Source organism: Ovis aries, chromosome 1 (assembly GCF_016772045.2).
Source record: "Ovis aries strain OAR_USU_Benz2616 breed Rambouillet chromosome 1, ARS-UI_Ramb_v3.0, whole genome shotgun sequence".
Classification (NCBI taxonomy): Eukaryota; Metazoa; Chordata; class Mammalia; order Artiodactyla; family Bovidae; genus Ovis; species Ovis aries.
The window spans coordinates 12,383,002-12,408,318 of NC_056054.1; the positions used below are offsets into that span (position 1 = coordinate 12,383,002).

Genomic DNA, 25,317 nt, shown 5'->3' on the forward strand with positions numbered 1-25,317 from the left:
GGTGCTCGGACCTGACGCCTGTCTGGCGAGGGCTTCCAGGCTCCTTCAGAGAACTGCAGGCCAAGAGCTGTGTTCCACTGAGTCCAACAAGCCCTCTATACTTTCATCTCTAATCTGAAGTCACAGCTTTCACCCTCATCCAGGTGTCCCAAGGAATCAGCCCCCAGATTGCACTCAAACAGGCAGTCTGTGCTCCGTCATCTTCCTGGGAAAGAGCTGTGGTCAGAGAAGCGCTAGATCCACAACTCGTTGACTGTAAAGCAGTCATGCCCTAACCGGGTTCTCCTAACAGACCCAGTGAGGAACATCGCAAGCTGATTTTAAAGCCTAGGCTCTGTACACATCCATAGTATTAAAACAAAGAACAGTTCTATTCCAAACTAAACTGCTCATTGCTAGTACAAAAGAAATACCACAGTCCGTATTTTCTCGACCTCAGCCCTGTTTCGGTCAGACACTTTCATGCCAGGGTTATACTCTTAGGAACTCAAAGGACTGACTCATTTGTCAGGAGTTCGAGTGGACTCCATCACTGAAATCCTTAGGGGTGAGGAGCACTCTTTACTTTCACTAGTACTGGTAGGTGGTTTCAACTGTCCAATCTCAGAACAGATGCATCATGGCCTTTGAAATGCCAACTGGGCATGAAGAAAATGAACAGTTTCTAGTTGCATATCTTTGTATAATTTAATAGACAGCTTTTAACACGCTACTGCTTATGTTTGGCCTTCTTGTGTCTGTGTTTCTGCGCTTCTGAGTCGGTGGTCTTCTTTTTGTTCCTGTTCCTATTTTTCACGTTGTGTGTTTCATAGTAGCGTACGCCAACTTTTCTAGATCGCTGCTGCCGTGCTTCTCGCCTCCTCTGTAAAAAATGGCACACACACCAAGAGGGAAAAAACCAATCAAACCAACGCTGAAAGTCATAAAGAGGCCCCTCTGTTTCTCTGTGCTCCGTTCCCACGTGGCTCCCGCAAGTACTGGCGGCAGCACTCACGACGAGAGGCTTTACCAGACTCAAGCCTGCGCTTCCACTGCAGCTTGTGACAACTCTAAGTGACAGGCTGCGACGTGGCCCAACCCTCAGCCAATGCCTGAACCTTTTCTCTGCACTCCTGCCGAGTGGTCCTCTGGTCTAAGGCTGGACACTCATTACAAGCTCTCCACCTCCCAAAGGGGACCCCTGCAGCTCTCGAGAGCCTCGTTACAGAGCTGAGCCTCACAGACGGCAGCCATCTGTCTGCCTACACAGCTCAGCTCGTCATGTGTCATTTCCCTGAGGTCACATACACCCAGCACTCTTTCCAACAGTACTCCGCAAGTTTGAGGATAGCAACTGGCATTCTTGAAACAAGACATACACTCAGCTGACCTTCATGCAGTCAAGGTCAACTCTTGATCCTATTTCACTGACCTCAACCAGGTCACTTAGGACTGGGGTTCCTTGACTTAAACGCTAGAGCATTAATTTCATAAAGTGTGAGTTGTAAGAAATGGACTTCCCCTCTCTACTCTACACTGGGTGATGCTGAGGACCAAAACACGTGCCTCCTTAGATGTAAGCGTCCTGCGAGTTTTGTCTGGCTGCTCCTCTTCCCTCTGTGCCTTCCTCTTCTTTCCCTTTTTGGGAGGTGCTGGAAACGAAACACGAACACACACAGAAAAGAAATGGGAATTTCATTTAAAATGTACCTGTGAATCCTAAGGTGGGAATGAGCTTGATATGCTGGAGGAGGAAGGCAGAAGGCCAGTGTGAATAGTGTGGTGTGAGACAGATAAAATCAGGACAAGGCCAGGAGGCTGCCAGATCGGGGGTAGGGGTGGGGGTGTGCTCCCAGGCTCCAGTTTATCTTGAAAACTGGATGCAGAAGTCATTAGAATGACTGCATAAAGAACAAATATATGAACCATCTGCCCGCCTGAAAAAACTTGTCTTTGGATCCACACTTAGATTCCAAGTTTAATAAGGTATTCTTTTTAGAGGAAGTTTCTTGAATTACCAATTTAACCCCAAGAAATGTGCAGAATAAAAACACAATAAGGACTCCCCTGAGAGCTCAGTTGGTAAAGAATCCGCCTGCAATGCACAAGACCCATTGGATTCCTAGGTCAGGAAGATCCACTGAAGAAGGGATAAGCTACCCACTCCAGTACTGTTGGGCTTCCCTTGTGGTTCAGCTGGTAAAGAATCTGCCTGCAATGCGGGAGACCTGAGTTCGATCCCTGGGTTTGGAAGATCCCCTGGAGAAGGGAAAGGCTACCCTCTCCAGTATTCTGTCCTGGAGAATTCCATGGATGGTATAGTCCATGGGTTCGCAGAGTTGGACATGACTGGGTTGAAGGGTTCAATCCCTGATCTGGGAGGATCCCACAGGCCACAGGGCAATTAAGCCTTGCACCACAGCTACTGAGCTGGAGCTCTGCAATAAGAGAAACCACCAAAATGAGAACCTGCGCATTGCAATGAAGAGGAGCCACCGCTCGCCACAACTAGAGAAAGCCTAAGAGCAGCAACGAAGACCCAGAGCAGCCATAAATAAACAGATATATTTTTAAAAAAGATAAGACAATTTGTGTGGTAAATAATAAGTGGAACCAGGGTAATCTGCCAGATGTGATAAATATCAGGATGACAGTTCAAGAGATAATTCCCGAGATGAAACTTAAATTTCCCAAAGTTTTGAAGATGCATATCGCATCTACCTGATTTCAGTAATTTAACTGTACCTGTATCATCTACATCTTCTTCAGCTTTTCTTTTTTTTTGTCCTTCGGATTTTGCAAAAACCATTTCACTCAGTCCCTTGGATATCCTGAAAGGGAAGAGTCGGTTAATGAAACCGTCTGACATTTCCCTCCACTGCCCAAAGCCCACACAAATGTGAGGATGGTGACAAGCTCCCAGGTGAAAGAAACCTACTCCTCTTCACGTGGTTAACGCCACTGGCAGAAGCAACACCATCTCTGCAGCCCCTGGATATCTGTGGAAGACCCAACTACTACGCTTCTCAAGGTTCAGGCAGCTGTACATTTTAAAAATGTATAGCAACACCTTCCCCTACCCTGTAAAAAACTCCTTATGGCAAGTTTCTGGCAAAACGAATAAGCACACAGCAATCTGTGAGATCAAGAGGACACTACCTGATTGCTGAAAACTTCTTAGCTTTGGCTTTGTTTAAAAACCTCTGGTACTTGGCGATCTTTTCATCCAGGGCTTGAATAACGGCCTTAGTGGTGTGTCCCGCATGTTCCTCCTGGGACTCTGTGTAAGACTCGTCCTCATCGTCTCCTAGATGCTCCTGTTCCTCCTCCTCCTCCCTCTCTGCAGAAAGGCTCTCCAGCTCATCATCAATATCGGACATCTCCAGAGGAACCAGGTCATCCCCAGAAAACTGAGGTGCAACGTTGATCTTGCCAAAGTTCTGCCGGACCCGCGCCAGAATCTGCTGCATTTCTGAATCGATGCCACAATGCTGGGGCTCCTCTTTTTCCTTCTCGAGGATGGATTCCAACTCCTCACCGCCTGTTTCTGCGACTTTCTCTCCTGGGTTGTTCTGGGTTGTTTCTGCAGCAACTTCCAAAGATGAGGAGGATGGAAGCTAGTTGGGACAGAAGGGTGGGGGTGGGGAGAGAAATGGAATCAGAAAATGAAAACTGAATTTCTTTTTTTATTTTGTTACACTGGCGTATAGTTGATTAACGGTGGTGTGTTAGTTTCAGGTGTAGAGCTGAGTGATTCAGTTACACACATACTTGTCTCTCTTCTTTTACAAACATTTCCCCCAGTTTATAATACTGCACAGAAGTCCCCGCTGAATTTCTGAACTTACACATCATGCTCTCAAACAAAGCAGTCCTCTTCACAGGACTAAGGGAAAGTGTCAAAAACATGCACATCTCAGTAATGTTGTTAACGTATCATTTAGCCAATGTGCATTAAGCCCTGAACCCAGCATGGAAGGATGAGAGGAATACAGCTACGATCCGAAAGGGTGCGCCAACTCAGAGTACTCAGCCATCAAAACCCAAACCACTAGACACTATAGACACAGGAGGTTGCCTACACCATCCGAGGACTGAAGGAACGGGGGCTGCTGAGAAAGCACGTCCCCAGGCACCACACACCCCGGGGGAAGAATGGAGACCCAGCAGAATGCTGAGGGCCAAGGAGGTGCTAGTTTAGAAAGCGCTGAGGGTGGAGGAGAGGCACCGAGGAAGCGCCGCGCAAGAAGGGTGGGAGGAAACGGAAGATTCAGAACCAGCCCTGATGCCAGGCACGTTTTGGAGAAGGGGCAGAGGGAAACGTGGGCTGGCAGTGTGAGGCCTCACGTAGTGCCACTGGACACTAAGAGCTGAGGCTGGAAGAACCCACGGAATTTTCCAAAGGTGAGGTGGCTGAACAAAGCACTAAATACATCAGGAATCCATGAAATTCAGGAAACTGTGTAAAAAATTCCTACGTATGTTTTCATACATTTTTCTGTTAAGGTAGTTTTTTAGCTTTGAGATTCTCAAGGGAGTTTCTGCCACCACCAAAGAGAGGGAAGGGCGAGTCACAGAGCGGGAGAAACTGTCTCAACTTAACAGCTAGACATGGAGAAAGAGTTAAGAGAAAACCCCGCCGTTTCCCCACAGGGTCACATGGGGGCAAAGACAGTCTCCTTGGACCAGAGGCCTCGGCCCCACCAGCCACAGTGCTGCCTACCCCATGGCCTCCCTCCAGAACCATGGCACATCAGGCTCCCGTTGCCTCAGGTGTTAGGGGGTATCGCTCCCGACACCTGGAACCTCTCCTGTGACATCCATGGAGCTCCTGCTTCAGGTTACCAAGGTCTCCCCTAAAAGGCCACTTCCCCAGAGGCCGTTCCTAACCACCTCACTTACAAAGCACTCCTGTCTCCCACAAACCCTCAACCTGGTTTAGTTTCCCTCATGGCAATCAGTACATCCTGACATCACATATTTATCTGTGTACTACGTGTCTTCCAATAGTGTAATAAAAACATGCATTTGGCCTCTGACACCCAGTTGCTGGCACAAGAGCTCCTAAAACCTTTGGTGTCTCTTGTTATTCTTAGTAAGTCCCTCTGCCCCAAATCAGTTTATGCTAGTGAGATGACTGTGCTGGGACCCAGCTTCAGATTAGGAGCTGGCCACTGAGAGCCCAGGCAACTGCTGAGAAGGCTGGAAATTGAGTTCAATCACTGACGGCTAATGAGCCTGTCAACTGCACCTGTGTAAGGAAGCCTCCAGGCTGGTGAGCACCATGACATGCTGAGAGGGTGGCCTGCCTGGAGAGGGTGTGGACACTCCATGCCACCTTCCGCCCTACAGGTGCCCTATGCACCCGACATTTGGCTATTCCTGACTTGTATCTTTTGTAACAAACCAGTAATCACAAGCAGATCACTTTCCTTAGTTCTGCAAGTCCTTTTGGCAAATGATCACAATGGGAAGCCCTGAATTCGTAGTCAGCTGGGCAGATGCGTGGGTAGCCTGAGAACGCCATCTATCCTGGCACGTGAAGTGGGGGCAGTCTTGACCTGCGGGGTTTGCACTAACTCTGGCAGTTACCCAGCGGGTGTCTGGAACCTGCGTAACAGGTACAGAAAGATGAAGCTTATCTGAGATCCGAAAACACCAGGTACTCCTCCACTGGCACATGGACATGGGTGTGTGCGTGCGTGCACAGGAGGGCAGGGCCTTGTCCTGCAGTACCAGTTGTCTGGTGGTTTTAGGGGAAAAGGAGAAAAAGGTGAGTAACATCAGTTTCAGGTATGTTGATTTTGAAAAGCTGGAGAAAATATTCAAATGGAAATTTCTAGCTGACAATGGAAACTCTGGGACTGGAGCCAGGTGACAGGATATCAGAGAAATATGGACCGAAAAGACTAGCATGAAGCAAAACTTAAAGCCATCTCTTCAAGAGACTTGGCTGAGCTCTGAAGAAGACCCTAGAAATAGAAAAGCCAAGTGCCCAAGTTGGAGTCTTGTGCAGTCCACTGCCAGGAGAGACATGCAACGGTTGGGAAGCTTCTCAGGGTAGCTCAGAGCCCCTAGACCTAAGACTTGCCCTGAGCATCCACTGTACCACTCTCCTTTTCCGCCTGATCATGAGCTTCCTGAGGGCAAGGACCATGCTATCTAATCCTGTGCTCCCAGTGCCCAGCACCTGGTTGGGTTTGTGAAACAAAACAAACCTTGGAAATGCCTCTGTTCTTCAAGCAGAAGACAAGACACTGAAACTGTAAGTGAGCACTCGCATGTAATGAGCTCTCCATCTCCAAAGCCCTGGAGACTGGCATTTACACTCAGTCTCCTATCATACCTCTACTTCGAGGTCACCCCCCACAAGGTCACAGCCAGTGGCACCTGGGATGGGAGACACCGCAGCTGAAAATTATACCCCAAAGGAAGATGAATGCAGTCCAAAGACATGCGGGTCAGTAACCCCACTTCCAGAGAGGTGGGTCCACCCTTGTCTTACCTCAGGGGCTGCTGGGGGTTCTGCATTGGGTGGCTTGACAAAGAAAGGAATCCGGCCCCTCTGCCAGTCATTGAGGACCATCTTCCCCACAGTCCGCAGGTCGGGCTCTCCACCCTGAAACGTTGCAGAAAGATGCCTGATTCAAACAACAAAGCCGCCCCCCGCTTTGGTGGCACATCGCTGTCCCAGCTGTCTGTCACTACCCTGCCAAGGTTCATACTTCACACTGCTCACACACGTCCCCCCAAAAAAGGTCCACACCACACACCGCGCACACAGGCCTGAAGCAGGTCCCAGTCTGAATTCTCACAAACCTTGGCTCACCTTTAATAACTTCCCTGTCCGGAAAGCTAGCTTCTCCAGAAAGTCCTCAGCATTATCCCAAGAATCAATCTTGTACGTCTTGCTGATATATTCTGGTTTTGCTCGTTCAAGTACAGCACCAACGTGGTCTTCAGGAGTCTTAATTTTTTCAACTTGAACCTAAATATTGATAGGAAAGCTCCTGCTTACAAACTTGACTATGGAAGGAGTGAAGCTCCAAGCGTTCTTTGTAATCGTGTCTGAAAACAGATTTCAACGCCTCAAAGCAAGCGGGCCTGGAGGTGATGAGACATGGTCGGCTGGAAGGAGCGCCATGGAAAGCCAACCGCAGCTGGGAACCCAGAACCCCGCTCTAATCTGGCTCTAATCCGGCTCACCACAAAAGGATGGCACGGCTTCCGCAAGCACCTTTAACTTGGAATGCTTTGTGCTACTGACTTGCACAAATGGTTAAAAGTCTGCCGATCCCAGGACACAAAGAGAAGGGAATAAATGGTTTAAGGAAGGTGGGGAGGAACCGCCCAGGACGTACATAGCCAGAAACACTGGTGAAGGTTAAGTGGAATCATTTAAAGCTCTCAGTTGTCTTCAGAAACAAGTGAGGAAATGACCGAGTTCCAAAATGACTCAACCCATAAACCCACGAAGATGAATTACTGCTAAACATAAACAGGCCCTGCTTCCCTCAGGATCCCGTGCGTAAACGACAAACGCTTTTGTGGGATGACGTTGACCAGATATGCCCTTCAGCCTCCTCCAACAGGCTGAAGTGGAACAGACAGGCCGCCCTGTTCAGTGTCATGTTCCTCCAGCCTGGCCAGACAGGCTGACCCCAAAGTGCCTGCTGAACGAGTAAAAAGCAGAGGTCTCCAGAGCTCCCCACAGCACGCTCCCCTCGAAGGCAAAGAGCCTCCCGGGACCAAAATACTCACGACTCCTTTCAGCACAATGTCCGTCTCCGAGTCCTCGGAGGGGTAAACCACACCCGGACAGTCGATGAGGAAGATCCGACGCATCAAGGTAATGTACTGCCAGACCTAAAAGCAGAGACTTCCGTTCCTGACTGCTCCGGGTCAGCCCGGAGAGGGGTTTCACAAAGCCCCGATGCTCACCTAACGAGAGAGGGGGCTGGGGCTGGGGGTCGGGTATGGAGGCGGTCATAGGGGTGCAGCCTGCTAGGTAATGAAGCTCCAAAGCCCCTCCTCTATATGCCATGCACGAGGCACTTCCATGAGGCATAAACTATAGTTTCCATCAGCTAAGGGTCTAAAAATAATGCAGAGGCAGGCTCTTCATCTAGGATTGTGCAATGATGTCCAGTAAAGCTTTCTCTGACTTCTCTGCAAGTGCTTCTGGAAGCTTAATGCTGCTTGGCCCCAGTTCCTTTCAGCAGAACCATGCTGCACCCCACACTCCACGTTCCACGGTAGGCCCCCTAACCAACACAATCTATCTTAAACTTGAATTTTCTTTCTTAAGCCAGACACCAAATTTTCTCTAGTTTTATCAACGCAAAAGGTTGGAGTGACATGAAAACAAGACTCAAGTGGCACACAGCAGACCATGCCACAAGCAGGCAGTGGCACACAAAGTACTCTTAGTCTTATCAAAAGGGCAGAAACAGCTCCAGGACGTTGCCACCTGCGACAAGGAGACTAAGCTCCCAACGGGAATCTTCATCCAAGGGAGGCAGATAGACATCCCCGTGTCCTGAATTAGCGCCCTCCGCGGGAAATAAGTCAGAGTGGAGAAGACCCCTCGAGCCAGATGTACCTTTGTTTCACCTGCGATGGGGGCCACGTTGCAAACCTTCTTGGAGCGCAGTGTGTTTATCACAGAGCTCTTGCCAACATTCGGATAGCCAATGAACCCCACGCTGATCTGTTTCTTGTCAGTGTGCAACTGTGCAAAAAAAAGAACGCACACCACACACACCTGGAGTGAGGATCCTGGGACAAACAGGTTGTGTTACTTTGCTGCCACAAAGAATACAGCACAAAACTGCCACTACGACTTGATTTAAAGCCCAGACACGCATCACCGGCCTAGTCTGAGTGGGCTGCATACACGTCCTCATGAATAAATCAGAGGTGAGTCAGCGCCTCAGTCACTCATGTGAAATTATTCTTGAATGTTTTAAGGTTGAAAGTATGTAGGCTGAGAAAGAAAGACAGAAACAGCTCATTAGTCACCAGTTTAGAAGAATGCTGTCCACTGATACAATGTCTTCAGGGAGGAGAACCTTAGCAGATGTACCAATCCCATGACCCACCCCTCCTCTTCTCTGCACACCACATTTTGCATTTTCATTGCCAATGACAAAAGACAAGAAAGGCAGTCTCAAAAGCTAGATAGCTGGGTGAGAGTCTCAAGGAGGCAGAGCTCAAGCAGAGTCTACAAATCAATGGGGGCTTCTGTCTAGAGGCAGAGGACTGAATATCCACGATTGCCTCCCTCCACAAACCTCCCAGAGCCACAGCAGTGAGAATTCACACCCCCCCACCCACAGAGCCAACAGCAGTGTGAACGTACATCCCCTCCAGCCCCACGCCTGGTCCCCAGAGAGCCACACACATAAAACAGAAGCGTGAGCTAGAGATGAGACAACAAACTGATGTGAGATGTTAACAGAATATTACAGTTAAAAAGTAGTATCTAACTTGACCCACTACAAAATATGAAAGCTACCTGGCTGCAAAGGTAGAAAAACTAAAAACGCAGCAAATACACTGCAACACGCAGTGAATACAGGCCTTGGGAATAGGCAGTACAGTCCTCTCTAAGGCTGGGACTGAAATCCAGAGGACTGACCAGTGGACTGTCTGCAAATAGTCACACCTCTCCTTCCCCAGCCCAGCACGGGCGTCTCAACTTCTCTGCCCTGGAGGCTTAGGAGACAATAACTGTTTTGGAGCCCTGGATGTCTGAAAATACTCCTAATTTTCAGGCCTGACAAGGACCCTAGATTTAGACCTAACAGTTGCTGAAAGCAAGTGTTCAACGTCTAAATACTGAATAGGGCAACTCCAGGCCCCTACTCCCACTGCACTCGCAGAATCCTGGCAACCAGGTCCACACACCCCCGAGCTCGAGACGGACAGACTCCCTTCTAGGGAAGCTCACAGGTCCAGGAGTAAGACCTACAGACGGGGCCTTCCCTGATGAGTCAGTGGTTAGGGCTCGGCACTTCCACTGCAGGGGCACAGGTCTGATCCCTCGTCAGGGAACTAAGATTCTGCATGCTGCATGGGGAAGCTAAAATAATGAGAATAAGAGCAGACCTACAGACAGCAACATCTAGAGTGTCCCCCAACGAAATTCTGGGTTCTTCCAAGTCACCCTACAGTAAAGCCTCTCAACAAGCCTACCCCCTGCATAAAGCTTCTATAGCCTTTTGTGTGTGTGTGGCTCACTCTTAAAAATGAATGGAGAACCAAGAATAACCAGACACTGGAAGCGTGACTCTAGTAGGAAAGACAGGAAAACAGCAACTTGGAGAAGACAGTGTCAATGCAGGAAAATGTGGAGGACAATTCCCAAATACCACTACCCTCATCGTCCTCAGACACAGAAGCTAGTGAATCCGTGAAACAAAACAGGCTGTTAAAGGGGGTAGGGCGACTCGGAGTTAAACAAGAGCTTTCGGAACTTAAACATTAAAAGTGAGAGGCAAAACATTTCGTGATAGAACAGCTAAATGACTGAATCAAGGTAACTGCTCAGAAAGCTGGACAAAATGTCATAAATGTACTGAAGCAAAGAAAATTCAACTGGGACTTCCCTGGCAGTCCAGAGGCTAGAACTCTGCGCATCCGCTGCAGGGGACGCGGGTTCACACCCTGGTCGGGGAACTAAAACCCCACAAGCCACGTGGCAAGGCCAAAATTAAAAACAAAGAAGGTTCAACGTGGTACCTTCAACATTCTAAGAACAAATGGTGTGAGGGTAGAATGAAGAAATTTGCAGAAGGCAAGGTCTCAAAAAAATGTTCCTCCGAAGTACCCTTCTTCAGAAAGCTTTTGGAAAACACATTCCATCAAAAGGAAGGAGTAAACCAAGAAAGAAAAGAGATTCAATGAACAAGGGAGCCAACACAGGGAACAGCCATATGAATTCTCAGATGATGGTGAAAGGAGACCCCAGGAAGACCCGGCAGCAGTCTGGGACGTGGCCCCACCTGGACGGGAGGTGCTGGACACTCAAAGTTCCCACACTATCGAGGATTTGGTGACACGTCAGTGATAAATAAAGCGGAGCTACTTAACACCAGATGAAACTGAAGCTCCTATTAGAAAGGAATTATAATCATAGCATTGTGGATCAGCAGGGACTGACACTTTGGTCATAATACTGTAAACACTGAACAAACAGTAGTTTAACCAAATGCCATACAAGGACACAGGAAGTGGAGAGAGAGGAAGGGGGTAAGAAATCTAACTCTCACTTTCCATAGCAGGAACTTAACAAATACGTAAAACTGAGCAGGGTGGGGAATGAAAAAACAAACTCATAAGCATGTACAAAAATACGGGAGAAAATGCCAGAAGTAACAGCCATGAATTTCTTCTGGGAAGTAGGGAAGGGTAGGACAGAGGTCATGCATCCTTTGATAGAAGCCAGGTAAGATGAACTGAACTCACGAATACAGAGTCGCGGGTGCAGAACAGAAAATTTCAAGAAGGTCTGCTTTCAGAGTCCCCCCGAGAACTAGTGTCTGACCAGGGATCAGAGGCTGGAGTCCAGCGGGGTCCCTTCTAGGCAGAGGGGAGAGAACGCATGGCCCAGGAGCCCAGAGTGGAGAGAGTGTTGGGAGGGGGCAAGTCATCAACCCGAGCAGAGGGTGGACCATTCGATGCCAGGGACATGGCAGAAAGCAAAGTGACGTTCGTCGGGAAAGGGGGTACAGGCTGAGCTAGAGAGCATCTGAGGATCCCCTGTAATCCTGAGGCTCCATGAGTGTTTACATCTCTGGAACACACCGTTCTCACTACCGAGAAGATGTGGGAGGTGAGACACACTCTGGGAAGAGAAATTCTCACACCAGCCCACAGCCTTCCAATTCCAGGAGGGGCAGGCCAGGTTTCGATACCTTTCCAAACTGCCGCAGAAGCTGAATAAACGCTCCTTTGCCAAAGGGGTTAGTAAGACTCGCGTGGAAAGCAAGTGTCGGGTAATCCTGGGAGAGGACGGCAACCCATCGTTTCTAAAGGGAGGCAAGAAAGAAGCTGGTAAATTGGAAGTTGTTTATTTACACCACAGGCAGAACCAGAGAGTGAGTGACAGGATGGTACCTCACATACACAGCTGTCCAAGGAAAATGTCAGCTGCACTTCTTTGAAATATTTTTTTCAAGTATGACGGTTGATGCTGTTTTTTGCCTTATAAACACACAACACTATTCTCAAAATGCCTTCACTGTTACTAAATGCAATTAACCTAACATAATGTGAAGCGGGCCAGGGGCCGCAGCTGCCGCCCCTTCTAAAGGGCCCACCCCAGTCCTCCTGTGGGCCCTGCAGCTGTACCACTGCCAACCATCAGGGATCAAAGGTAATTGCCCATCATCACTGAAGCCCATTTTGGTTTTGCTTTCAGTATAGACACCTCAGTGACTACAACCTCAACAGTGCAACACTTTATCTGCTGCCCCAAATACTAGTAATCACGACACCTACTTATTCATGGATAACGAGCCTCATGGCCTTGGTTATCTGTTTTGCATTAGCAGCTGTACTTACTGTTGCCCAGGTTGGAACAAGGTCACATTTGTTAAGAACAAAAATGAGATGTTTCCAGGGTTTCTCTTTTTTCAAGTAAGTCTCAATGTGAGGGGAACGTGTACCCATTGGATCTCTAGCATCAAGAACTTGAACCACAACATCTGATGAATCTATCACCTGCAAATTCAAAGAGGCAAAAGTGATTTGCTACAGCAGTACAAGGGCAAAATGAAAGAGAGAAGGCATTTAAGGGAACCTGGGAAAAATAAAGCAATAACAGGGATAACCTCTCAACAGTGTTATGAGGAGGGCAGGTTGTAGCCAATCTCAAAACCCAGCAGTCAGTATTCTAAAAAGTGTTCTTCACCCTGTGGGTGTCTGAAACTTGTCAAAATTTCAAACAGAACTGGCTTGGACGAAACCAGTCTATTTCATGACTGCCATGCAATAGTGAGTAGAATCATTTACTTCTTAAACCTCTAAGTTTCCATGTTATAAGTGTTGTGTATTTTACCGAAAAAGTAAAAAATTTAGTTTGCCTTCATGATACTAGTCTCCTATTATGTTACCGTTTAATTACGTGACTATACTTGAAAGATTTTGTTACTGAGAACATTACTCAAATTCAACTCAGCCAGCTGAATAGCACTGGACCAGGACTCATGAGACACAAAGGCTCCTGCACTAACTACCTGGGTGAGCTGGGGAAGGGACTCAAGCTTTCTAGACCTGCATTCTCGTCTGTAAAACAAGAGGGCTGGACTAAGGAACTCAAAAATTTTCATGCAGCTCTAACATGTATAATAAATCTCAGTAGGAATATCATTTTAGCAGGCAATCCAAAGAAATATCAATATAAACAGAGAATATATGAATCCATGTAATTTGGCTGTTACTATCATGTGAGTAATAAAGAAAAACGCAGTTATCTAGAACAACAGTAGTATGTGCAAAGCCATATCCATCCTGCTTTCTCCATGGAGAAAAGATGGATGGATGGACAGAGCGTCAGTAGCTCCAAGTCTGTTGTCTCCCATAAGATCATGAAAGCCGAAGGAACCACTCAATGAGAGAAAATTTAAAGTCCTACCTTGTACAGCTCACCCCATATTCTTTTAGACTGTCCTTTTTTAAATATCTCTTCTTGGGCTTCATTTCTAAATAAGAAAGCAACCAAAGTGAGCAACTGATGCGCTGTAACAATTAAAAGGATATTTTAAGGAAAAATCAATCATGTGCTCAGGGAAAAGGGTATCAAAACTAGTTGTTATCAACATTGCTAATGATTAGCGAAATGTAAATCGTAACTACAATGAGGTACATCTCACACCAGTCAGAATGGCCATTATCAACAAGTTTACAAAAAATAAATGCTAGAGAGGGTTTTGAGAAAACGGACCTCTCCAACACTGTTCATGGAAATGTAAATTGCTACAGCCACTATGGAGAACAGTGTGTGGATTCCATGAAAAACTAAAAACGGAGCCATCACAGAACCCAGCAATCCCATTCCCAGGCATATATCTGGAGAGAATCGCAATTCCAAAGGATGGATGAACCTCAGTGCTCAATGCAGCACTAGACACAAGAGCCAGGATGTGGAAGCAACCTAAACGCCCACTGACAGAGGAACAGGTAGAGAGGAGGTGGCACATGCATACAGTGGACAACTCAGCCAGAAAAAGGAACCAAACAGTGCCACACGCGGAGATGGGGTGTACCCAGAGACTGTCATACAGACTGAAGTAAGACAGAGATCAGTACTGCATAATATTGCTTGTGTGTAGAGTCCAGAAAAATGGTACAGATGAGTTTACTTGCAAAGCAGAGACAGTCACAGAAGCAGAAAACAAACGTACAGTTACCAAGTGGGGAAAGGGGGGGGTGGACTGGGAGACTGGGACAGACATATCTGTACCGCTATGTATAGTACAGGTAACTACACGAGGACCCACTACACAGCACAGGGAACTCGACTCAAAGCTCTGCAGTGGGACTTCCCTGGTGGCCCAGTGGTTAGGCATCTGCCCTGCAAAGCACGGGATGGGAGTTTAACCCCTGGTCGGGGAACTAAGATCCCACATGCTGTGGGGCACCTAAGCCCAGGTGACACAGTCACTGAGCCCGTGAGCTGCAGCTCCCGGAGCCGGCATGCCCTAGAGGCCACTCTCCACGGTAAGAGAAGCCACCACTCCGCAACGAGAGAGAAGCCTCCGCTCGCCACACGAGAGAAAGGCCAAGCGCCGCAACAAAGACCCAGTGCAGCAAAAATGAATAATAAGTATAAATATATGAAATTTAAGAGGCAGCTATAATTTAGGCAGTCTGTCACACAGATTTATGAAAAGGAAATCAGCAGGACCTGAAATGTAATTCACATGCCAAAGCTCCAAAAGAGAGTGACACTTTGCTGGTAAAGTTGAGAATTTGTTTACTAGCCTCAAAGATATCTACCCAATGTCTCTGACTCAAAAAACTAGTTTTATGTCTCCCCTATTGCTGACTGAGGGCTTCCCTGGTGGCTCAGATAGTAAAGAATCTGCCTGCAATGCTGGAGACCCGGGTTCAATTCCTGGGTGGGGAAGACCCTCCTAGAGAAGGGAATGGCCATCCACTCTGGAATTTTTGCCTAGAGACTTCCATGGACAGAGGAGCCTGGTGGGCTACAGTCCATGGGGCTACAAAGAGTCAGATATGACTGAGAACTAACACCACTGCTGACTGTACCTTTTTGAGGTGGAAAAAATTCAAATCAGCAGAGACATACAAAGTTCAAACAGCTCTAGGAAAAAATGAACTCGCTGCCTCTTCCTGCTTGGCCTCAAGCAGCTCGATTTTACCTCCAGGAGTCCCAGGGTTAGTGGTGGGCTGAGGACAGCACCGAGGCAGTGGCGCTGATGCAGGGACAGCACGTTTCCACCAGGGCGCCTGAGGGACACAGGACGGGGGACCAGGAGCACCAGACCGGAAGACCCTTTCTGGAGAGCAATGGGGCAGCCACCGATCAAAAACCTGCCTACTCTTGGATACTGTCCTTTCCCCTAAGAATTTATCCTTGGGGAGCAATTCAGGATGAGAAAAAATTAGTCACACTGACATTTTACCCTACAATCATCTACCACAGGGGAAAACTTTGAACAGTATGAATGTCCAAATGTGGAACTGGCCATGACATAACCTACTCTGACGTGAAACACTGTACTGCTGCTGACTAAGTACTGACATGGAAATATATTCTTAATAATTGAGAAAAATACATTAAAGTAAAAGCAAGTTAAAATACAGTCTTAAAGTATTGCATTTATAAATAAAAACTCCATGTTAGAAACATCTAGTGTGTGTGTGTGTGTGTGTGTGTGCGTGTGATAAAAACTCCATGTTAGAAACATCTAGAATAGTGTGTGTGTGTGATAAAAACTCCATGTTAGAAACATCTAGAGTAGTGTGTATGTGTGTGTGTGTGTGTGTGTTTCCCAGGTGGCACTGGTGGTAAAGAACCTGACTGCCAATGCTGGAGACATAAGAGATATGGGTTCAATTCCTGAATTGGGAAGAGCCCCTGGAGGAGGGCACGGCAACCCAATCCAGTATTCTTGCCTGGAGAATCCCCATGGACAGAGATACAACTTAGCATGCACGTGTGTACACATATACACACACACACACACACATATACACACACACACATATATACATATATCCTTGAATGATTCTTGATCTCCTTTTGGGTATGAAAGTATGATGAAAGTTATGGATCCTTTTCCTCTCCCTCCTCTTCCCTAAAAACAAAACCTCACTACTTTTATGTATGCAAAGTTTTCCACATTATCTTCAGAGGGTCACAGAAATCTCAAGGCCATCCACGAACCCCTCTCAGTGATCCAGAGACTCTGGTTAAGGAAATCCTGATAGTCACCAAAATATTAATAACAGAGGTGGTGGAATTAGGAGTTCTTCTTTTCTTTCTACGGCATTTCCAATTTAACTATATTTTTAAAAATTGCCTGTGACAGAATGTACTGCTATTATTATGAAGAAAGTGTCACTTATTTTTATTTGGGGGGATTAAGAGGCCAATAGTAAATCATCTACCTTAAATTATCTTCCATCTGGCCCCAACCAATTTCACTAATTTTTCTAGTATAAAGGAAGAGGCTAACTCCATCTATGAGATAAATCACTGAGGTTCTTGCAGGTAAATAACTGTACAGAAGATGTTTGTTTCACAAAAGAGCAAATGATGACATGTGCATGAACTTCGAACAGTACCTCACACCAGTGTCTTCAGCTACCAAGTCACGATCCTTGCCCTGGTCATAGCTCTCAGTGGATGTTTCTGCATTTTCTATAAGTGACTGCATATCACTTGCAAATAAATTTGGCCGCTTCCTCTGCGCTTTGGGGCCAAATGTTGTTTCGAAGCTTTCAGTATCAAGGATGTGCACCTTTGCATTCTAAAGAGAAAGGAGAATTATAGGCAACACTAAACAATGCACAGAGAAAAAGCAGAAAGTTCAAAACCTACCCAGGAAAGGCTTTCTGCTCTCATTTTTACAAAGCTCAACCCATACCAAAATATGCAACATGAATACAGCCTGACTTCTCATCAGAAATGCTTATTTAAATAGCAGACACACTTGTTCCCCTCTGTAAGCTTCCTTGGAGAAACACAAAATACCAATAATCAAAGCAAATATGAATAGCTGTGTGTAAGACTTGCCAAAACTCAGCTTTATTTCATTTATCATAAGCTTTCAGTCAAATGTAATTAAGGCTACAATACTGAAAATTAGCTTCTCTTTTCTAACCCCCTTTTCTTCTTAAAAGTTTTCAAAGAAGTGCATAAAATTCGCCAAATTCACAGATTTTGTCAAGGACAATCATACTCATATTTGTGTTTTTTTTTTAAACCAACTGTAAATGCCAACTTTTTCTTGGAAGTTAATTTCTTTCATGGCTAAAAGGAATTGCTTGTTTTGTAAGATGCAATTTAGTTTCAGATAACATTTTCCCTAATTTAGGTAACGTTTTTTATTAAATGCACATGGAAAGTCTTCAGATGAAAAACATCTAGCAAAACTCCAAAATAATAGTTTAGATGTGATAAAAGGAACCTGATCCTAACTAGAATTTGATGTGCCTATAAAGGAGTTACGAGCAGAGGAATTTTTGAAGCAGGATGAAAGTCACAGTCTGAGTTAGGATCTATCTCGTAACAGTATGTTGTTAGTAGCCAGCAGAGAATATCCTCGGTTTAAAAAAAAAAAAAAAAAAAATCACCTTCTGCCCTCAGGCTCCCCTGCAAGCACCAGCTACTAAATTCAGAAGACAGAATAACCCCATGGCTTCTAAACAGAATCCCCTCCAACTCCTAGAGATCCTTGAGACATTATCATTTTCTCAGAGTCTCTAACCCACCTTTTAGTTTACTTTTACTCACTACACTCCAACAGGGGAACATCCCCACACAAAACAGTCACATTTCACATGAAAACTAGGTTCTAAAGTCACTGGGAAAATTAAGACCAAGATTATCCTTGAAAATCTCTTAGCTTATAAAATACAGTATACCTGGATCTGTGTCTGTAAACCTATATCTCAGGAAGTACAATGTAGTAATATGCAGGGTACAATAAAATACACAAAGTAAGTTACAGTATTTTGACTGTCGTATTGCTATAGAAACACAGTAATTATTATGCACATACAGGTGAATGTGCAAAAGTTAAAAGTGTACCTGATTTGACTACGCGTGTGTGTGCATGCGTGAGCTCAGTCTGCAACCCCAGGGACTCTAGTCCACCAGGCTCCTCTGCCCACGGGACTTGGCTACACCGCACAGCACATCTCAGAATCCGATTCTACAATGAGCAGTAGCACAGTGGCAAAGAATCCACTTGCCAGTGCAGGAGAGGCAAGAGACTTGAGTTTGATCCCTGGGTTGGGAAGATCCCCTCCCTGGAGAAGGAAATGGTAACCCACTCCAGTATTCTTGCCTGGGAAACGCCTTGGACAGAGGCGCCTGGAGGGCTAGAGTCCATGGGGGTCGCAGAGTCAGACAGGACTAAGGAACTGAGCACACACACACACACACACAAGGGTTTTCAAGGCCAAAGCAGGAAACTCGCCAGTTACCCTGAGTACCTGCACCAAAACACAAGCTGGCCGCTGCAGTCGTGGGCCCTCCGATCCACACTAGCAGACATCTAAGCACCACATTTTAAAAGCACTGAACAACTGGCATGCGCAACAAAGCAATAAACCCACGACAGAGCTGCTTCTCTGTTCTTCTCATGAACAGGATTTAACAGCTTGTTAGAAGATGGCTTTAGGGAGAACAGACAGAGAGAGCAAGAGAAATGAGCACCTTGTCTGCGTTTCACGAATCACACTCACGTGCTTCCCTGAAAGAAAACAGTCACTCCACTAACAGGTGCCATTCTTCGAGTCCATCATAAAACAAAGCATAACTGACAAACCCTGAGGCAATAACCAGGCCCTGGGTTTTATTCTGTTCTGCAAGTAAACACTTCTCGTGGAACTCTTTAATTCTTGTATGTATGTCAATGTTTTCTTCTCCTCCTGATGCTGGAACCGAAGCTCTGTGCTGTAACTGATGGATATTTGGGGAAATTATTATTCAGTTCATGTAAAAAAGTGCAGGCAAGCTTTGGGCCACTTCTCTGGTTCCCTGTGAAACTCACTCCACTCGAGCCAGATTCAGTCCTTACTGCACTTTGAACTTCATCGGTTTTAACAACCAATCTGACAGGTACCCCTTCCTTCAGGGGACAAGACTCTTCAAGGAACTCACTGAAGCTGAAAGTACTCAACACCAAAGTCTCCTTTCCTACCAACCCAGTTCTAATTCTACGTTTCCCCAAAGTTTGATGCAATTACCACTTAAACAAGTTTGCCTGCAAAAACTTTTAAAAATGGTATTGGTGATAGCCATGATCTATTTAGCTGTAATTAAGTGGTGGCCTGAGTGCTTGCTTTGTGCCAAGAGCCTTAATAGATGTTTCATCTGCATCCCATCACCCAGGAAAGTGAAAGCTCAGAGACACCTAAGGCCGCAGAAAGGGCCACAGCAAAAAGGTTAAAGTAGGGCCTGTACTCTGGTCCACCATGCTATTGAACCTCTCTGACAGAATTCGGTTCATGCGAAAGGCGAGATCGTTAATAACGGCGAAAGAAGTCTCAGAAAGCTCATCGGTACTGCATTAAGCACTATTCTCTACAGAAAAAACAAGAGCTAAATATGGTAGAGGGGGATCTGTGTGGTCTGCCAGGGACACCCTCTGTCTTACATGAGGCCGGATTCGATCATGGAGAAGAGACATGGGTAACTTGCTTTGCTTCATGACAACTTTGTATGGATCCTTCAAGACTGTGTCCATTTCCTCTTGAAATTTTTGTAACGATGACTGCTTAATCACACGTGTATTTCCTGTTTTACAAAAGAATGTTGCCATTTAATAAATTGCTCCTTATTGCTTTCGCCTCCAACTTCCCAGTGACACTGTGAACGGCAAGATTTTTAAATTGCCCTCACTTACCCAAACGCCCGACACATCTACCCTAAAGCCATTTTCAAACTTAAAAGGAAAAAGCCAAAAAACACAAAAACTGCCTCTCCTGCACTCATATACAACCAACCCAGACACACAGAGGGTTTCAGTAGTTTTCCAAGTCCAATCTCCTGACTGGACAAAACTGAAAAATAAACATCACTGAATGGAACTGAGATTTGACAGATGCCCCTCTTCCGGCTAGACGTGGCAAAGAAATCTGCAGCCAATCACAGCTGATCAGGTAGTGTACGCAGAGAATCCCGAAGCACAGCACCTCCTAAGAGTCACAGCTCCTGTTTTGAGGATTAGGAAAGCTTGAAGGGACTGTTACATTAACCAACTAAGCCCTGCAAGGAAACAAAATGAAACCATGTAACACCTCCTGGAGCACACCATGGAAGCGAGAGACTGTTCACTAACAGGCACGCTGCGGCACCCATGCCAAACTCCAGGGGAAGGCCACAGTGGCAGTAGTTAATGCTTCCACTGTACGACTTACTGGACACTATTCTAGACTCTTATACATCACCTATTAACTCATTCAATTACCACAGCAGACCTACAGACAGGTGCTATTTCTGTCTTCATTTTGCAGATGGAAAACTGACGAGCACCCTTAAGAACTTGCTCATGGTACCAAACAGGGAAGAATGAGGACTCACACCCAGGAGGTCTGGACCTAGAGTCACAGGACCTTACCACTGTGCTAAAGGCCTCTTGAAGAAGTTCTCTTGGACACTTTCCTGTACTGCAGTTTTCTAGAGGATACCCGTCCCACCCAGAGATGTTACGAGATGTTCAAGGACAGTTCAAACAGCAGGCAAACAATGGGGTCCGGCCACCTGATGTGTCCACACAGCTGGCAGTGCTGAGGGAAAGGCTGAGAGCCCCAAAGGAGATGAACGTGGGGTTTCCAAAGGAAGAAATCCTGCCTCCCCACTGCCTCTGGAGACAGCTACTCGCTCTAGGGAAGGACTAACGAGAGGTCCTTTCATTGCCACTCAGTCCAAATACAACTGCACTGAGATACAGGGCTTCAGAGGAACTTCAGGCTAAAGGCAGGAACACACCTCAAGGCACCGTTCGAACAGTCATGTCTCCGGGCGATCAGAAATTAGAAGAGGAACACAGGAGCGCTCCGAGGTCTGTGAGAGCTAGTCATTAAGGATGATTTCGTCTAAGAGGTTCACTCCCAGTGAACAATGATGAGCTCTTTTCAAAAGAGGAAGTCATTTGTGAAAGCCACCAGTACCACTTTTCTCTGCATTTTTCCCATGGCGGCGGCTTCTTATCTCATTCCTTTCTCACATTGTCCTTGACAGTTTCCCAAAACCTCAACACCTTTCAGACACCTGAACATTCTGCCCTTTCCCACACAGTGCACATTTCCTAGGGCAAAAGTAGCAGAGGCTCATACTCACCAAACCACTTAATGTTCGGCTCCACTCTTGCCACTGTGCCAGGAGCCACTGTTGACTGATACTGCAGAGGCTTAATCACTTTACCACGGCTGTTCCTAAATGAAGGAAATAACAGATTTGGGTTGAGGACAGAAGGGCAAATTTCAGTTTACAGAATACCCTTTCCATCAAAAGGACCTCTCTTTTCTTTCTCCTCTTTCCCGGTTTTAAGTGATCATGAAATACAGATTTTGGTAAACAAAAAGTCCTTTGACATTCAAAACAGATTGCCCCAAGCCATTTAACCTCTTGCAACAGAGCACGTAATGATTTTTGCTCGATGAATAACAACTAATGCCCGGGTTTAAAAATTTGTTTACTGTTTGTTTGCTTTTAAATAAAAAATCACATACTTGAGCCTTTTTGGGATCATTATTTAAAAGCTGGTTTAAATGAATTTTAAGTAGAGGGTGATTTATGCTGGAACTCAAAATACTAAAACAAACTGCAGAGTAGGTGACTAAAGCAGATTAAGTTCATTGACGTTTGTGTTTTAGACACATCTTTTAGAACGGATGAAGAATCCAATTACCAAACAAATTAAGACCAGCTCACACAAAATGTCACACTCAGCAAGTCCCTGTGGTCGAAGCTGCCTCAGCAGAACTCAGAGTTGTGATGAGTGTCCAAGAGCCACAGTGTGGTGATCTAAAGTCTGGCCTTAAAAAACAACTTTTTTTTGCTGCTTTCATGACACTGCCCTATACGCTTTGTTCAAGAAAAGCAGATTTCTATCTGATGGACATTTACTGAGATGTAACACACGATTCGTGGAGGCCGAGGCTGTGAGGAACAGGGCTATTGTAGGGGAAGGACTATGACACGATCACTATTTCACCACCACTACCCATGTCTCTAACTCAAAATTCACAGTTGATCATATAAAACGGTATTTGAAAACACGCTTAGTTGAACAAATGTTGAGTGCCTGCTCCAGGCAAAGCATCAGGAAAGTTCTGTATGTCTGACACATAACTGTTCCTAACGTACCAGTTTCTTAATCTCTTAATGTTTGATCTTAGTTTAATCAATGGCAGAATAGACAGTAATTCTTGCTTTACATCTCAGAGAGAAAGAGAAGGACAAATTAGGATAGCAATGCTGGCTTGGTGTCACATTTGGGGATGCCTATCTGGGGAGAGTAGGGGTGGGAGTATCAAGGGCTTCACAGGTGCAGCTACAAGTCCAGGGCAGGAAGGGAAGGGGGAGGGGATAACAGCGTCCAGGCTCACCTTCGCTCTTTCTGTCTGTACATATTCAGGCGTCGAATTGTGGCCCGGTCCCTCATGTTGTGGCCTCCTGCTCCCTGCACTCGATCTAGGAAACACAAAAGTAGTCTGCACACTATTTGATAACCAACAAGTCTAACTATAGCCATTGCTTTAAGCACTCCAACCAGTTCATTGAAAGTAGGCAAGCTGCCAACTCAGCGCAAAATCTCCACTTTCTTCATGTGTTGCTCCAACAGAATCATTCCTGGAAGCTACATGGTATGACAAAGCTGACCTAATCTTGAATCCTCCATAGGACTGCTTTGAAAATGATAACAGGTAATGTTTCTGAGTACTAGTTATGGCACTGTGCTATGCATATTAGAGGCATCGTCTTGTAATCCATACAATAATCCTATAAAGAGGGACACATTATCCCCATTGTGCAGGTTAAGAAACTGAGGCACAGTGGGCAGCCATCCTGTACAAAGACAAAGATGGCACAGACAGAATTTGAACAAAAACACTGGATCACCATCTCTACTCTTAACCACTAAGATGCCTACCTTAACCTCTGGGTCTCAGTTGAACAAATGTTGAGTACCTGCTCCAGGAAAAGGTTCTGTACAATTCTGATACCCAAGTGTTCCCAATGTACCAGGTTCTTAATTTCCTAATGCTTAATCTTAGTTTATTCAACAGAAAAATAGACAGTAATTTTTGCCTTACATTTCAGACAGAAGGAGAAGGACAAACTAGCATAGAAATACTAGCTTCACATTTGGGGATGCCTTCCCTGGTGGGCTACAGTCCACAGGGTTGCAGAGTCGGACGGGACTATCAACTGAGCATCAGGTCGCCTGTCTACTCCTGAAGTCATGCAGGAGAAAACAGGCTGAAACCACAGGGCTGGCGGCTCTACTGCTCACTAAGGTGTCAACTGTGAGAAGCCACTTCCCCTATTTTGGCTCAGTCTCTTCACCTATAACATCCTGATCTCTAAGGGCCTTTTCAGGCTTAATACTGTAAGATGCCAGTCTACACAAACTGAATAATTTAGCAGCAGTCCAGGGGAAACATTCAACATGAATTAAAACCAAAACCTTTAAGCCATATTTTAATATGTTTTATTAACTAAACCCAAATGAAAAGGACTCTCACAAGGGCTATCTTGTTCACTCCATGGTGGAACCTCAAAATTCATACACATTTCCAAAAACATCTTTACTGACACAACCATATTTATTTATTTGTAACTTTTCTATGAACTTGGACGACTCCATGAGCCAAATCTACAGTCCTTTTCTCATTTAAACGGCCAAAGCTAAGGTGGCAGGCAACTGTGGCCAAGTATAAAAGGCCAGTTGGGTCGGTCTACATCACTTTTATCTGACTTTATCTAACTTACTTCTAGCAATTCCTTGAGCTGGACTGATACAAGACTGACCTATATTGGGGGAGGGGCTTCAACACCCGACACACAGGAAAACAAGAAGGTCATTTAAGTGCCCCTTCCAACTCTGGGCTTCCCAGTCTCACCTTGGAGACTCCCCAAGGCTGCCAGGCCTGAGAGTTCCCTTTCCCGGCTTTAGACCTGGTTCCCGGCATCTACCCTTAACAGGCGCGCAAGACAGCCCTCCTCAGTGCCTCTGAACAAGGAATCACCTTCTCCCTTCTCATACCCAAAGGCCACAGCGCTTGAAGTCACTCCAAGCAAGGCCACTCGGAGTCCCTAGCCCCAAGCTTCCTCAAAGCCCCCACCCTCCGCAACCCCAGCCGCCTGTACCGGGATTTGTGCTGGCATTAGAGGGGTTGATGGTGCTCCGTCCTTTGTACTTGGGCTTCACCATCTTGCCGATAGGACTGGTACCAGACCGCTGGGCCCGGCCTCCGTGGAGTACAAACGCCTGTAACTTCCCGAACCGGACCGAGGAAACCCGCGCGAACCACGCTGGACCGCATGTGCGGGACGACGTCACTTCCGCTCGCACCCCTTCTTTGCCCCGCGCGACTTCCTGCGATCGCGAGGAGCGCGCCGCCGCACTCTTAGCTCCGCCCCCACCCCGCCTCTTAGACCTTTCCCAGCGTCGAGCCCCGCCCCTCTCACTCCATAGCAACCGCCAAGCTGCCCTCCGTAGCAACCACCCAGCTACCCTAGACTTGCGGCCCAGAACTTAGGAGTTCTGCCTGAAAACGTAGATGCCCCTTCCTAAGCCAATGACGCCAGCTTAAGTTTAATTATCTTCTGAATTTGTCCTCGGCTGCTGCTGCTGCTAAGTCGCTTCAGTCGTGTCCGACTCTGTGCGACCCCATAGACAGCAGCCCACCAGGCTCCTCCGTCCCTGGGATTTTCTAGGCAAGAGTACTGGAGTGGAATTTGTCCTCTAAGTCCTTCCAAAAGTGGCCGACTACCCAACAGCCAAATACCAATCAGATCTTGTCATCCCTCCGAAAACTCCACTAGCGTATCATCACTCTCAGGGTTAAAGGAGAGAAAGAGAAACTCAAACTCTTTGTTATCCCTATGGAATTTTGAATGATCTT

At 46.3% G+C, this 25,317-nt stretch overlaps 1 protein-coding gene across 3 annotated transcripts; it reads right to left on the reverse strand.

Annotated features, from left to right (window-relative positions):
- Positions 1-661: 661 nt before the first annotated feature.
- GNL2 (G protein nucleolar 2) lies at positions 662-24,737 on the reverse strand. 3 transcript variants are annotated; one of them, XM_004001810.6, is made up of 16 exons: positions 24,560-24,737; positions 22,795-22,879; positions 21,524-21,618; positions 19,839-19,978; positions 16,798-16,982; positions 13,619-13,685; positions 12,547-12,705; positions 11,898-12,011; positions 8,582-8,710; positions 7,741-7,845; positions 6,809-6,967; positions 6,485-6,598; positions 3,139-3,596; positions 2,725-2,810; positions 1,546-1,631; positions 662-862 (listed from the first exon to the last, which is right to left on the reverse strand). In XM_004001810.6, exons 1-16 carry the CDS (start codon positions 24,621-24,623, stop codon positions 710-712), a joined length of 2,199 nt encoding a protein of 732 aa, XP_004001859.1. In that variant the 5' UTR covers positions 24,624-24,737; the 3' UTR covers positions 662-709. The 3 variants fall into 3 exon arrangements, with proteins under 3 accessions (XP_004001859.1, XP_060255325.1, XP_060255333.1); XM_060399342.1 differs by having other exon boundaries at positions 662-2,810; XM_060399350.1 differs by lacking the exons at positions 19,839-19,978; positions 22,795-22,879; positions 24,560-24,737 and having other exon boundaries at positions 662-2,810; positions 21,524-21,620.
- Positions 24,738-25,317: the final 580 nt, after the last annotated feature.

Bases quoted from the DNA above. Each gene is read 5' to 3' on its own strand.
- GNL2 (XM_060399342.1), bottom strand. From the start codon at position 24,623: ATGGTGAAGCCCAAGTACAAAGGACGGAGCACCATCAACCCCTCTAAT. The intron at 16,983-19,838 runs GTAAGACAGAGG...CTTTCTCTTTAG, and splicing joins ATGATCGAATCCGGCCTCAT to AATGCAAAGGTGCACATCCT. The intron at 8,711-11,897 runs GTATCGAAACCT...TTTTTTGCACAG, and splicing joins TTCTGCGGCAGTTTGGAAAG to TTGCACACTGACAAGAAACA.